This window comes from Bufo bufo, chromosome 4 (assembly GCF_905171765.1).
Source record: "Bufo bufo chromosome 4, aBufBuf1.1, whole genome shotgun sequence".
Taxonomy (NCBI): domain Eukaryota; kingdom Metazoa; phylum Chordata; class Amphibia; order Anura; family Bufonidae; genus Bufo; species Bufo bufo.
Window position 1 is genome coordinate 131,650,629 of NC_053392.1, and position 13,562 is coordinate 131,664,190.

At 45.8% G+C, this 13,562-nt stretch overlaps 1 protein-coding gene across 4 annotated transcripts in view; it reads right to left on the bottom strand.

Annotated features, from left to right (window-relative positions):
* Positions 1–13,562, bottom strand: part of GIGYF2 (GRB10 interacting GYF protein 2) — a 190,457-nt gene that overhangs the window by 106,071 nt on the left and 70,824 nt on the right. For 3 of the 4 annotated variants that reach the window (XM_040427902.1, XM_040427900.1, XM_040427901.1), the window contains exon 8: positions 3,387–3,572. The exons of the other annotated variant lie outside the window; for it this stretch is intronic. In XM_040427902.1, the coding sequence (XP_040283836.1) occupies positions 3,387–3,572 (186 nt within the window). The remainder of the gene's footprint in view (positions 1–3,386; positions 3,573–13,562) is intronic. 4 annotated transcript variants of the gene reach the window in all.

The window sequence follows — 13,562 nt, forward strand, 5'->3', positions numbered from 1 at the left end:
GACTGACGCAATCTTAATTACTATGGGCGAAAATAGGGCTGCGGCCATTGTTTACACATCCTGTCCATGGGCAGCAGGGAGTTAGAGCTTCCAGTAACGGAATGCAAACATTTAGGCTCTATTCAGACGTCTGTAACATGTTTTGCGGATTCACTGAACCGCAAAACATGGACAGCGGCAATGTGCGTTCCTCATTTTGCGGACCACACATTGCTGGCACTAATAGAATATGCCTATTCTATTTTTTTTCGGGAACGGAATTGCGGACCCGGAAGTGCGGGTCCGCAATTCCGTATCCGGGCAGCACATCGTGCTGCCCCATAGAAATTAATGGGTCCGCAATTCCGTTCCGCAAAATGCGGAACGAAATTGCGGACGTGTGAATGGACCCTTATGGCATTTTAGAGATTTTACAAGAAAGTTTCCCACCTCCTTAAAATTTTGAATGTGGCTCGCAACCATCACTCACAGCTGTTCTAGTGAATCTCCTTCTATCTTCTTCACTGATAAAGATCCCAAATATCGTATGGAGTGCAAGATCTCCTTTTTTATATCCTAAAATGTCACTAACCTGAACGATGCCCATACACCTTCAATAGGTGTCAGAAAACCACTTGTCGACAGCTGTCTCTCTCAACCTCATAGACACTCGTAATGGGAGAGAGAGTAGGAATCTACTGCCAGAAACCTCTGGTCTCTCTCAACTCCCCCATACACACTTGGGGCTTATTCAGACGGCCGTATGCTGTTCGCAAAAATGTGGATCCGTTTTTTTCGCGGACAGTTCAGCATGTCCGCAAAAAAACGGATAGCTTTCCGGTTTCGTTGCTGATCTATAGACTTCAATAGGGCCACGTCCAGATTTTCACTGACAAGTTTAGGACATGTTTCATTTTCTTTGCTGAGCCGTGCAATGGAAGAAAAGGGCCCCATAGAAGTGAATGGGACAGCATCTAATCCGCAAATAAACGGATCTGCATTTTTGCGGACAGCATACGGCCGTCTGAATAAGCCCTTACTGTGTGAGAGAAGAGAAAGCTTCTGCCAGACAACTCTGGAGGTGTCTTATGCTTTGGGAGAACTACACTACAGATAGTAGATTTGTCCAACAATACTCTATACGCTTCATTTTGATTTTGTACAAAAATGGGAATCAGTTACAGTAAAGGGGACAAAGGAAAAAAAAAACACAAACCTTCACCACACTTATTTGGTTTCCTCAAATCACTAGGTGCAAAACAGTGCACACCTAAATTTGTTGCACTTACCACTTTCACTTTTCTTAATGGAGGCAAAAAAAACATAAAATTTGGAACATGTGTTTGTGGTGCAGTTTGCATCAGAATGCTAGTACATTTTGTCCAATACCTCTTTGACAACGAACACTTAAAAAGCAGAACAGCAAGCGTTGTCATGAGACGCTACAGCACAAGAGCCTCAGGATATGGATAATTTCAAGCAACGAAAGATTAGCATTGACCAGTGAAGAAAGATTTAAAAAAACAAAACTGAAGAGCCCGTTATCCATTTTGTCCAACAGGCCTTGTTCAAAAATGGAGAAATTTTAGCAATTTGAGTGTGTTACAGACTTTCCGGGTAGCAAAGTAAAAAAAAGAAAACCAGACAGACAAGATGCATGACTCCACTTACATAGAATACACTTAAAAAATTGGAACGGTGCAGACTGTAAGTGCCAACTTTTATGAAGGGTCAGTTTTGTCTCCCAATGTTCCACCATGTGCATGACCTCTGGCTAAATGCACATTCCTAATATCACACACTTCACCACAAAGTAACCCCTCATGTCCAGACAGAAGCCACATACACACCCACATACCTTTTCCTATACAAATAAGTCATTGTCCTTCACCTCAAGGTCTACTCCTGCTTCCCCCAAACATACGCATCAGGCATGACCAACTGACCATCATGCTTTTTACTACAAAGAAGCCTTCAAGAGAAAGCCAATACAACTTGATAAAACTAACCCACCAATAACCCTGAAAAACTTGAGCTCAAGTCATAATGAAGGTCCAATGTGACTGCCCTAGGATACACGAGCTACATTCAAACAAATTGTACAATTTAGAATCACTGAATTCAGGATTCAGAAGACCCAACTACCAACCCTTCACCAAATCAACAAAGTTTGATACAGTGGCCATGCCCAACTAGGTTTAGGCTAGGTCTCCAGAGCTCTACGGGGCTGACCTGTGGGTATAAAATGGTTGCATTGAGGCAACTGAAAAGCAAAAAACATATATCCCTAAGACAGAAAAGGCTGCAAGTGACTTCCAATAATTGCAGAAATTCCTACTGTTTGACTAAAGCGCATGAGCAGTGATAATGGTGCATTTGTACCACAATGGTGTCATCTTGAAGCTATAGCCTTAAAGGGGTGATTCTCTTTAAACACTCTACATTAAAATCTAATGTGTATTTTTGCACCAGAGCTGAGGCAGACACTCCAATTTCTGCAGCGGATGTCCTGTTGGTGAAAAGCAGATCCACACTAGTGGAGTACTAGCGTGTATTATCATGCAATGTGGTTAATCCTCAGCCTTTAAATGCTACTTAGCATTCTACTTAAAGGGAACCTGTCATCAACTTTATGCTGCCCATACTAATTGCAGTATAAAGTAGAGACAGGCGAGTTGATTTCAGCGGTCTGTCATTTATAAGTGGTTGCCAAGAACCAACATCACAATCATTGCAGCCCGGGCCTGGAAAAGAGTCCCGGCCACCTGAGAAGAGTCCTGGTTATTCATGAAGTCCTGCCCACCTACTGATGACTGACAGTCTTCTACCTAGTTTTCTCCCTTTCTCTCTAGGAGAGAACTGACAATCATCAGCAGATGGACGGGAGAGCAGGAGATTAGGAATAACCAGGACTCTTCTCAGGTGGATGTGACTCTTTTCCAGGCCCGGGCTGCAATGATTATAAAGCTGGTTCTCAGCAACCACTTACTTTTAGCTCATGAGTGACACACCGCTGAAATCAGCATTTCTGTCACCTCAGTGAGGTCAGCATATAGTTGATGATAGGTTCCCTTTAAACATGGCACTTTAAACCCCACCAAAATTGTCCATAGCATGTGAACAGGATTGCAGAAACCCCATTCACAATGTCTGCCATGTGTAGCTTGCTCCTTCTCAATTATTCACCTATGTGAGAAACCTACAAATAAAAGGTTGGGCTACTACAAAGAAACCATGATCAACACATTAAAAGTGCAGAAATCAAATGTCCTATAAACTCGGAGGCTCATAATAAAACACTTCCAGCTGAAATCTTTATAGTTAGGGAATTTTTTTTCAATGGAAGTCTAATCTGTATTGTGACAGATCAGACATCTACTCCATAGCTACTTATATATAGTACTCACCTGGACTATGAGCGCGCCATTTTTCCCCATCTCTTCTAGGTGCTGCAGTTCTCCAGACACCTCCACCTTCCTCTTCCTCCCCATTTAACTCCTCTCTCAGGCTCCGCCAGTTCCCAGTCTCCGAGCGGACAAACTCATGCTTTCTACCAGCAGGTGCTGCGATGCCCTCTTCAAATGGAGGCCGAACTGAAGGAGGTTATAAGAGAATTAATCTAAGACTATCACCTACAGAAGCACTCACTCTACTAGGATGAGTAACTACTACTCAATATCAATGCATGTGGACAGACAAAAAATATTCCAAGGCAGAAGTTGTGATAAATTGAAAGTGTTTTTATAGGACTTCGATACTGACAACCTATCCTCAGGGTAGATCCTCAATATCAGATCAGAGACAGCCTGACACTGAAACCTCCACCGATCAGCTGTTTTGGGCAGTCGCTGGAAGCTACACATTGTATGAAGCGGAAGCAGACGGCTCTGTACACCATATAGTTTCCAGCACCAGCATAGTACATCTGATCAGTGAAGGTGCCAGGTGTCACCCCAGATCTAAAATTGTTGACCTACTCTGAGGATAGGTCATCAATATTTAAGTCCTGGAAAACCCCTTTAAAAAAAGTATGTATTAGTCACCTTCTTCATCGAATGGCACTCTGATCCTCCCCGCCACTGCAGACAGTCTTCCCCGATTATGTGTTCTCTGGCCTGAGCGGTGTATGGCACATAACCTGAGGCCAGTGATTATCTACAGTGGTGTTTCTCATGGAATAGACAGGATCCTCATAATTTCAGCTAAAAAATTGCTGTCTTGCCTCATGTACATGACTGTCGTTTTTTTCTGCATACGATCCACATTTTTTGCAGATTGGATGTGGACCCGTTCATTTCAATGGGGCCGCACAAAATGCGGACAGCACACCGCTGCTGTCTGCATCTGTATATCCATCCCACAAAAAATTAGAACAAGTCCTATTCTTTCCCATTTTGCAGACAATAGGCATTTTCACAATGGGGCTCAGGAAGATTGCAAGATGCACACAGCTGGTATTCATATTTTGCACATGAAAACACAGGGTTTCCCGTTCATTTTTTATTTAGGGCCTGGACACTCCTAAAATAATAATAAAATAAAAAAACAACACCTAACCTTCCTGTGCTGCCACTCTGTGGTGGCAGTGTTGGGAAGAGGGCAAAGTATTGATTCAGCCGCAACAGCGATTACCTATATACCACTGCAGCCAATCGGCAGCTTCAGAGGTGTACAGTCGCAGTATGGAGAAGAGTACACAGTGGGGGCACAGGAAGGTGAAGTTATTTATTTATTTATTTTTAAGTATTTAAAGAGGCACCCAGCAGTTTCCTTAGATCCAGGCTACATTCACACGACCGTATGTGTTTTGCGGTCCGCAAATTGCGGATCCGCAAAACACGGTTACTGGCCGCGCGAATGTAGCCGCCCCTATGATAGAAATGCCTATTCTTGTCCGCGATTGCGGACAAGAATAGGACATGCTCTATCTTTTTTGCGGGGCCGCGGAACGGATCTACGGATGCGGACAGCACATTGTGTGCTGTCCGCATCTTTTGCGGCCCCATTGAAATGAATGGGTCCGCACCCGTTCCGCAAAATTGCGGAACGGATGCGGAGCCAAAAATACGGTCGTGTGAATGGACCCTAATTAAAATTAATTAATAGACAACTCCTTTAGGTTTCCTACAGACTTTTCCTACAACTATGGAGTAGATGTCTGATCAGCAGATCTCAACAGGATAAATTTTTCCTGTCTGATCATCTGGAAAAATTGGATTTTTGTACTTACCGTAAAATCCCTTTCTCGTTCAATTCATTGGGGGACACAGCACCATGGGTATACGCCCAGCTACCACTAGGAGGCGACACTAGATATTAAAACGGTTGCCTCTGCCCAGGTGGGCTATACCCTCTCCACAGACACTAGGCTAATCAGTTGGTACCAATAGCAGTAGGAGAGATAAACAAAAGCAAAGAACCAACATGTCCTGGACCGGGGAAGGAAAGAAGAACAGCAGCCCGATGACAGAAAGAGAAATGAAAAACAAAGGGTGAGATCTGTGTCCCCCAATGAATTGAACGAGAGAGGGATTTTATTGTAAGTACAAAAATCAAATTTTCTCGTTAATGTCATTGGGGGACACAGCACCATCGGACGTCCCAAAGCAGTCCCCGAGGGTGGGAAGGAAATCTCCTGCAAAAAGATGGGCGCACAGGTGCAGGAGAACCATGTGACCCAACAGGACAAGGAGAGGCCATAGCATGAAATGGTAGATAGAAAACTAAGGAAGTGAGCCGAGAGGCTCCAGGACCAGGAAGAGTCCAAGGAAAAAAATTATGGGAGACCGCAGGATCCCAAAGACAAGTGCCTGGGAAAAAAGGGCATATGCAAGAAAGGAACAAAGGTAAACACCCAGCTCCACCTAAGGTGGGAAAAATAAAAAGCTAGAGTATAGGGTGCAGGGCTAGATGTCCTGCGCAAGAACCAAGAGTTGAACAAGTGCACACTAGAGAGCCAGAGGAAGGATCTGGAAGAACCAGGGCTCCCCTGAAGAAACATGAGAGCAGCACAACCGGAAGGCGTCTGTTGGTAATGACCTAGCGCTCTGCATATAGAAGGATGCTCCAGGAGGAGGATCTATAAGGGGACAGACCCAACAAGAAAAATTTGACTATGAGGGAACCTGGCAGGAGAGAAAATGCCTGGGAAAAGGACAGGAGCAGTTCTGAACCAAGGAAAAAACTTCCTGGAGACAAGCTAAAGGAAGACCCTGTGGACCACCCCTCGGCAAAAGAAAGAAGATTCCATAAGGCCTGGAAGCAAAGGAGCCTAACCAGTAAGAGGACCCAGTAAAGAAAAAGCTCTAAATTGTCTCAGACCAAAAACATGGCCTGCCCGTGACAAACACCATGTAAAGGTCAGGGTAGAGAGGAAACAAGGAAGCACTGGAGGCTGAAAAATTGAGAGAAAGAATAGCAAATACACACCATGGGAAGGGAGAAAGCCTTCTACTGCAAGGCAGGTGGGAAAAGAGAAACAACCTATGAGAAGGTGGAAACCCCATCCTACCAGAGAAAGCAGCCAACCCCTGGGGCAGAAGGGGGTCCTAGGTAATGGCCAGGAGAAGGAAACGTAAAGACATTCTTCCCATACAAAGGAAGCGAGAATCGAGCCTCAGAAAGACTAACAAAATATCACTGTGAAATGTAAGACCAGAGAAATCCCTGGCCACATGAAGTCTCAGGAAAAAAGAAACCAGTCGCAGGCCCTGAAAATACAAGTGGAGACACACTCGTCTCAGCCTAAGGAGAAACCGTTCTCAAATCGAGGGAAAGCTCCATTCCAGAAGTGGCCAATACGAATGTAAATTGCAAACCGGAGCAACAAAACTACCAGGTACCAGGACCTGAACCTGGGGAGACTGGAAGAGAGGTTAGAATCTCAAGAGGGAAACAAGCCTATGGGGACCCAGGAGGAAAAAGAACCAAACCTGGGCCAAAGAAGCAGCTGTCATGTGCGGTCAGAGATGCTACGAGTGGCTTCCCCAGAGGTAACCGGCCAGCTAGATTGTCCAAGAATCATTGGGGCAGGGACTCCAAGCAGGATTACCCAGTCAGAGGCTAAGTAGGGTCCACAGAACTGGACCACATGAGGACAATAATAGCCAGATTATCAAAGGAAAAATGAAATGTAGCAACCATAGGGAAAAAACATCAGCCATGGTTAGACCAACCATCCAAAGTGTAGTGAATAGCATACTGTAGAACACTGCCCCGGAAGGCGCAAGTACAACAGCCTGGATTTTGTAAAAGAATCGCCAGACATCCATATGTCAGAAAAGGATGCAGAACTCACCAGGGAAAGCCGGGAGAGACTACACTGACATGTAGAAACCAGCTACCAGCAGAGCACAATGAAACCCCCAAGGAAGGGGAAAAGAAAATGACAGGTGCAGACAACAGCAAGGCCCAAGCGAACGGCACTTCTGTCATGTAGCACAACTAATCAGAGAACATAAGGGAGTACCAAGAACGCCCGGACCATGGAAGAACTACGGGACCATGTCCAATACCACAATGAGCAGCGGAAAATTCCACCCACCAAGAAGGTGTGTGTGGCGCTCACTAATCCTGTCACAGCCATATCAGAGAGGACGTACTGCGATAACCCGAACACTGCAGTAGTGGCCGGTGCTCACAATGCTTCATATCCCTGCAGAATAGAATATCCAGTGGTGATCCAGGTACTCTGCCAGGATTGGGGCATGTAACTGTGAAAACAAAGCAGAGAGGCAGTAACAACGAGAGTACTACATCCATGAAATGGGGTAACGCAGCTGTGCGGAATACAGTAGTACTTTATAGGGTTGACAAAGCACAAACCTAGCATGATAGCCAACAACCTGCCCATGGCAAAGGGAGTGTGGTTGTCTGGTGCATAACAAGACTGAGAAGTCTTGTTAAATAGTGCGTCAAGCAATAAAGTAAAAATCATGCTTAGTACAGGGGCAATGAGAAGACATGGTGCACTCAGAGGGCCTGGTTCAGGAGGTACTGTATTGGGTGTCAGATCTGAACAGGCCAGCCATATACTGGATCTAACAATTGCAACTCTACTCCGCCCAAGAAGGGGGGAACATATGCTTACTAGGTACATACTACAACCAGGATGGTTTGTCGGATCCAGCGCCTTGAGATAGTACAAGTACACTGCCGAGGACGACGGTAATGCATACTAGAACCAAAAAAGAGTAATGAGTACAGCGTCTGGGGATGGTACCATCACTCCACATGAAGAGGGGCCACATGATTGCCTAGCACACATTAATGCCAGGAAAGGGTAATGCAGGAGCAGTATGGGCCACAGATTGTACCAATAGGGCACAGCACTTGGAGATACTACAAATACTCCACCTGAAAATGGGAGTAATCTGGCTGCATGGTGCACACTATAATGAGATTGGAGACATGGCTACAGCATCTGGAAATAGTATAGGTACTCCGATTGATAAAGAAGTAGTATGACTGCGTGATGCACACTAAAACCAGACAGGCGTAATGGCTACAGCATTTGGAGATGGTACAGGTACTCCACCTAATAAAGGAGTAATGAGGCTACATGGTGCACACTAGTACCAAACAAGTGAAATCGCTATAGCGTCTGAATATGGTATAGGTACTCCACCCAATAATGGAGTAATATAGTGCATGGAGCGCATTAGACAGGAGACATGGCTATAGCATCTAAAGATGGTACAGGTACTCGGCTTGATAAGGGAGTAATATGGTTGCGTGATGCACGCTAGCCCCAGGATGGTGTATTGGCTACAGCGTCTGGAGAAGTAATACAGTGGCCTGAAACACTCTTGGACTAGGAGGGTGTGTTGAAAATAGCCCCTGGTAATAGTGAAATTACTCCAGCTGAAAAGGAGATGCATTGGAACCAGGAAAGTCTGCCGGATACAGCATTTGGCAGTGGTAAGAGTACCCCCCTGTGAAGGGGAAGGCGTATGTACCTGGGACATCACATAGGTGTGCTGGCGTGCTAAACACGGTGGCGGGTAAAGCACCACCTACTGGAGAGGCGACAGCTGACTTACCTGTGTGGATAATATCCTGTACAGCCACGGGAGTGCCATCTGAAATTCCACTAAAGGGGATACCAACCCTGAAGAGGAGAGGTTCTTTAGTGGACATTTGTCTTTGACCACCCAGAGAGATTGTGTATGGTGGAAGACCGCCTAATGCTCTATCCCAAGTCAAAATCTGTGCAGAGGAGTCCCCCGATGATGCAGAAGAAACCTGAGGCGTTTCCCTCAGTGCTAGTCCCGTCCTGGGAGGACACCAGGATGAAGGGGATAAGCGGGACCTATGAGGGGAGACTCTAGGCCGCTATTGGACTCTGCCCCCTGATATGGAACGAGGCAGGTAGCAAAGGACTCCCAGTGAGCCCGATGCTGCCGCAAGAAGGCAGGGAAGAGCGCCAAATCATCATCATAGCTGAGAATGCGTGCAGGCTACGGTGGAGGTGAGGGACCCACATGGGGAGAAGGTGACCCCTGAACAGAGTTTAGGGTAACCCAACTGAGCCCAGGATCCAGTCATCGCATGCAGGCCAGCTAGGCCGATTGCACAGCAACCCCCAGCCACCGCAGGAGCAGATGCAACCCAGGGGGAGGGATGGGGGGCAAGGGGGTCTGCCACAACATGAACCACCGAACAGGGGCCCAAGATAATACGCCCCACCAATGACGCTATATGCGGGCGGGGGCACTGTAAAATGGGGAAAGCACCCTCTGGGAAGAAGGACATCTTGTCCTCCCATCGGAAATTCCCTGCAGAGGCCATGAGGGAGGCAACACCCCTAGAAAAAAACAGGAAGCCAGGAAAAAATGGCGGGAAAGAGTTTGGCATAGTCCCGGCAGCCGGTGACTAGAGTAGATAGTGTAGCCGAAAATGAGGCACCCCCGGCGGACTGAGGCTGCAGGGAAGCGGAAAACAGCTCCAAAAGGCTACAAAAAAAGGGTATGCACAGAAAGGGGGGGGGGGGGGGAGAGAATAAAAAAAAAAAAATCTGACAACAGATGCGGCATCGTCACAGCTGGAGCCGGGGGACTAAAGTAGATGCAGAAGCCGAAAATGAAACACCCTAAGCGGGCGGACACCGCGGGAAATGGGGAGGGGAGGAAGGAATGTCCTTAAGAAGGGAAGGGGGGGTCATAGCAACCCTCATATAGAGAGAAAATGAGACACACAGAGATCCTGGATGCCAGGAAAAAGGCGGGAACTGGCACGGCCTAGTCCAGGCACAAGCCAGGGACTAGAGTAAATAGGAGGCCGAGGAAGGGAAGAACGGCCAGGAGGGAGGACGGCCAGGAGGGAGGGCACCCTGATGGAATATGGATGGGAGGGAAGAAGTCCATAACTAGGGCAGAGAGCATACTCACCATCTAGCGTCTTTGGGCGCTGCAGGGTCACCCCTTCTGTAAACTCGCACTAGAGTGGGATTACCGGTATTCCACTGCGGATGCAGTAATGGGGAAATGGGGAACTGGGGAACGGCGAGGTACCGAGGTACGCACCCACAGGGGGTGGTACTAAAGTGGACCTTCACAAAGAAGACCCCCTGTTGCAGGATAAAACCTGCACCTGTAAAGTGAAGAGAAAAAAATAATAATAATTTAAGAAAAAAGTTGCAGCAAGACCTGCAGGAGAAGTTAGTGGTAGCTGGGTATATACCCCCATGGTGCTGTGTCCCCCAATGACATTAACGAGAAACAGGAGGACTAGGTCAATCCAGAAACCTGTCTCCCACTCTACTCAAATAACACAAATGACAAAATGACAAATACATGTTCAGCCAAGGCAAAAAGAAATGTCACTGGCAGAGATTATTTAGCGTGTCAAAGGACAATTTTAGACAAAGCAAGAACAAATGTTACTAGTATAAATCCTCTGAATCCTGCTTCCCCTGTACACACAGAGGGATGAAGAGTTGTCAATCACTCCATGTGGGCACAGGAATTTATACTGCCATCCTGTCTTTTGAATGCATGTACTACTGAATGGCACACATTATAATAGCAAGACAGACCGTTCTGACTCCAGATCCCAATTTTGCATGATTGAGGTTAATGGGCATTCAGAAGCTGATCATGTGGTATTGCAGGGCGTCATACACCAAAAGGCCACTCTCTGCCCCCCTACTACTACCCATTCCTTCTTGCCTCATTGGTTACCTCCGACAGCAAAACTACATCCCTTCAGGGTCCACTAGACCTTCCTGCAATATTTAAACTTAGAGGCATTACAAGTCTTTAAAGGAGTTTGCAGTGATTTTGATATTGATGGCCTTTCTAAATGATAGGTCATCAATATCTGATTGGTGGGGGTCCAACTACTTGCCGCTGATATGGTGTTTGAGGAGAATGTGGCTCTATTGTGAGGGCTGAGGCCTCTTCCTAGACAAGTAGCATAACATTGATTATTCACGTCGCCTATGTGCAACTCCGTCCCATTCAAGTAAAGGGGAGCTGAACTTTAAATACCAAGCATAGCCACAACTATACAATGGACAGTGTTGTGCTTGTTCAACTGTGAAGAGGCCGCGGCGGTCACCTGAGTGCCGCTGCCTCCTCAAACAGCTGATCAGTGGGGCTGCCAGCTGTCGGACCCCTACCAACCAGGTATTCATGACCTACCCTGAGGATAGGTCATGGATATTAAAGGAGTTATCCCTTGATTAAAGTAAAACATTAAAATCAGACATCATATATGTATTCAGATCCAGCTGCTGGTTTGGAAATTGAATATTTTTAGTTGGACCACCCCTTTAAAACACCTGGAAAACCCCTTTAAGTGAACTCCTTAGGATGATTCTGCCTCTAGAGTACAATGTGCCATCTCAGCCGACAGCAATCTTCTGTATGTACTACACTTCAGCATGGCAAAGGACTAATATCTCTTAACAGACAAGACCATCCCATGTGTAGACCTTCATGTCACAGAATACCTTGCCTGCTGCTTGGACCAATAATGTCTAATCCCAGGGAAATTCTGATGACATTATAGACAGTGGACATTCCCAGCTCCAGAGATGCTCCTCATATAAATTATGAGGTAGAAATAATTACGGCGGTTCTAGGGGCCTCCTTATTTGATGAGTAGGGACGGGAAAACTTGCTATGGATGAAGTCACTTATGTTGGCCAGAGTGATAGTAGCTAGGAATTGGGGTTCAAAAAGACCCTTTGTCAATATTAGAATGGCATCAACTCGTGGATAAAGTGAGGAAATATGAGAAACTTGCTATCTGTAATAAGAGTCAGAAAACTAGATGGGACAGAACTTGGTTGACGTGGTCATAGGATCTGGCCCGCCGTGGATGTGTCCCCAGACAGCGACACCGAGGGTGGAGGGGGTCACAAGTTCGAATAGGTTTTTGGTTTTTTCTTTCCTTCTTTTGGACAATGGATTGGTACTTGTGATGAAAAAAGGATATCAAATTTGTGTATATCTACTGTACCTGTGAAATATCATGTATGTTAACCTTTTCGCTATGTTTTGGATATAAAATAAAAAAAAAAAACGAATAAAAAAATAAAAAAATAGACAGTGGACATTACCGGTCCACAACAGCTTAAAGTACATGCATTTAAGATACGAATGACTGCTGCCCTTTTTGTACATCACTATGTTAATCCATTCAGTGCAGTCTAGTGAAAACAGATTTCACAATGCTTAATAAGTAACATAAACACCTAATGAAAGAACTCACTCAGCACACTCAAGAGCTAATACTTTGATGCGTAATATTTGCTTAAACAATTTGCCAAGTAACTGTTAAAGTTTCCAGTAAAATGAGGTTAAAGCCCTCAAAGGAGGAAACTCTTAGGGCTCTTTCACACGAACGGATGCCGTCCGTGGAATCCACTGCGTGACAGAGAGCCAAGCCCCGTTCCGGACAGCAAAGACACAGAGCAGTAACATGATTGATAATGCTCCGTGCCTCTCTGATCTTTTTACTACAAAATCACAACGAGATAAAGTCATCACCGTGATATTGTAGCAAAAAGATCACAGAGAGGCTCGGAGCATTATCATTCATGTTAATGCTCTGTGTCTCTGCTGTCCGGAACGGGGCTTGGCTCTCTGTCACGCAGTGGATTACCCGCACAGCATCCGCTCGTGTGAAAGAGCCCTAAGTTCTGAAAATAAATAGTATCTAGAAATGTTCTATTCTGCCAAAAGCACCAGCCACCATCCCTCTACCTCACTGCCATTATTTCATCAGTCATTCTTACTTTTAACCTACATTCTGACTAAAGCTTCACGATCCGGTAAGAACAGGAGAAAAATCTCTGGATTGCTCCCAATGCTCATTAGTGGGGTATTTTTGATCAAGAGCCAAAAGAGCTGTTTATGGGGGAAGGGAAGAAAGGACTAGAAGTGTGTGTCAGTAGCTGTGTGAAGTGGTCGGCAGGAGGGGAGAACACAGGGTCAGGAACTCAGTCTGGACATTGTTTATGGCAGACCTACTCACCTGTTCATTGCTTGGCCTGTAACAAGCCACACAAGAAAAACACTGAGTAATTGAATGGCCTCTGCTTAGAACTACTTTTAATTACACAGCCAGACATGCAG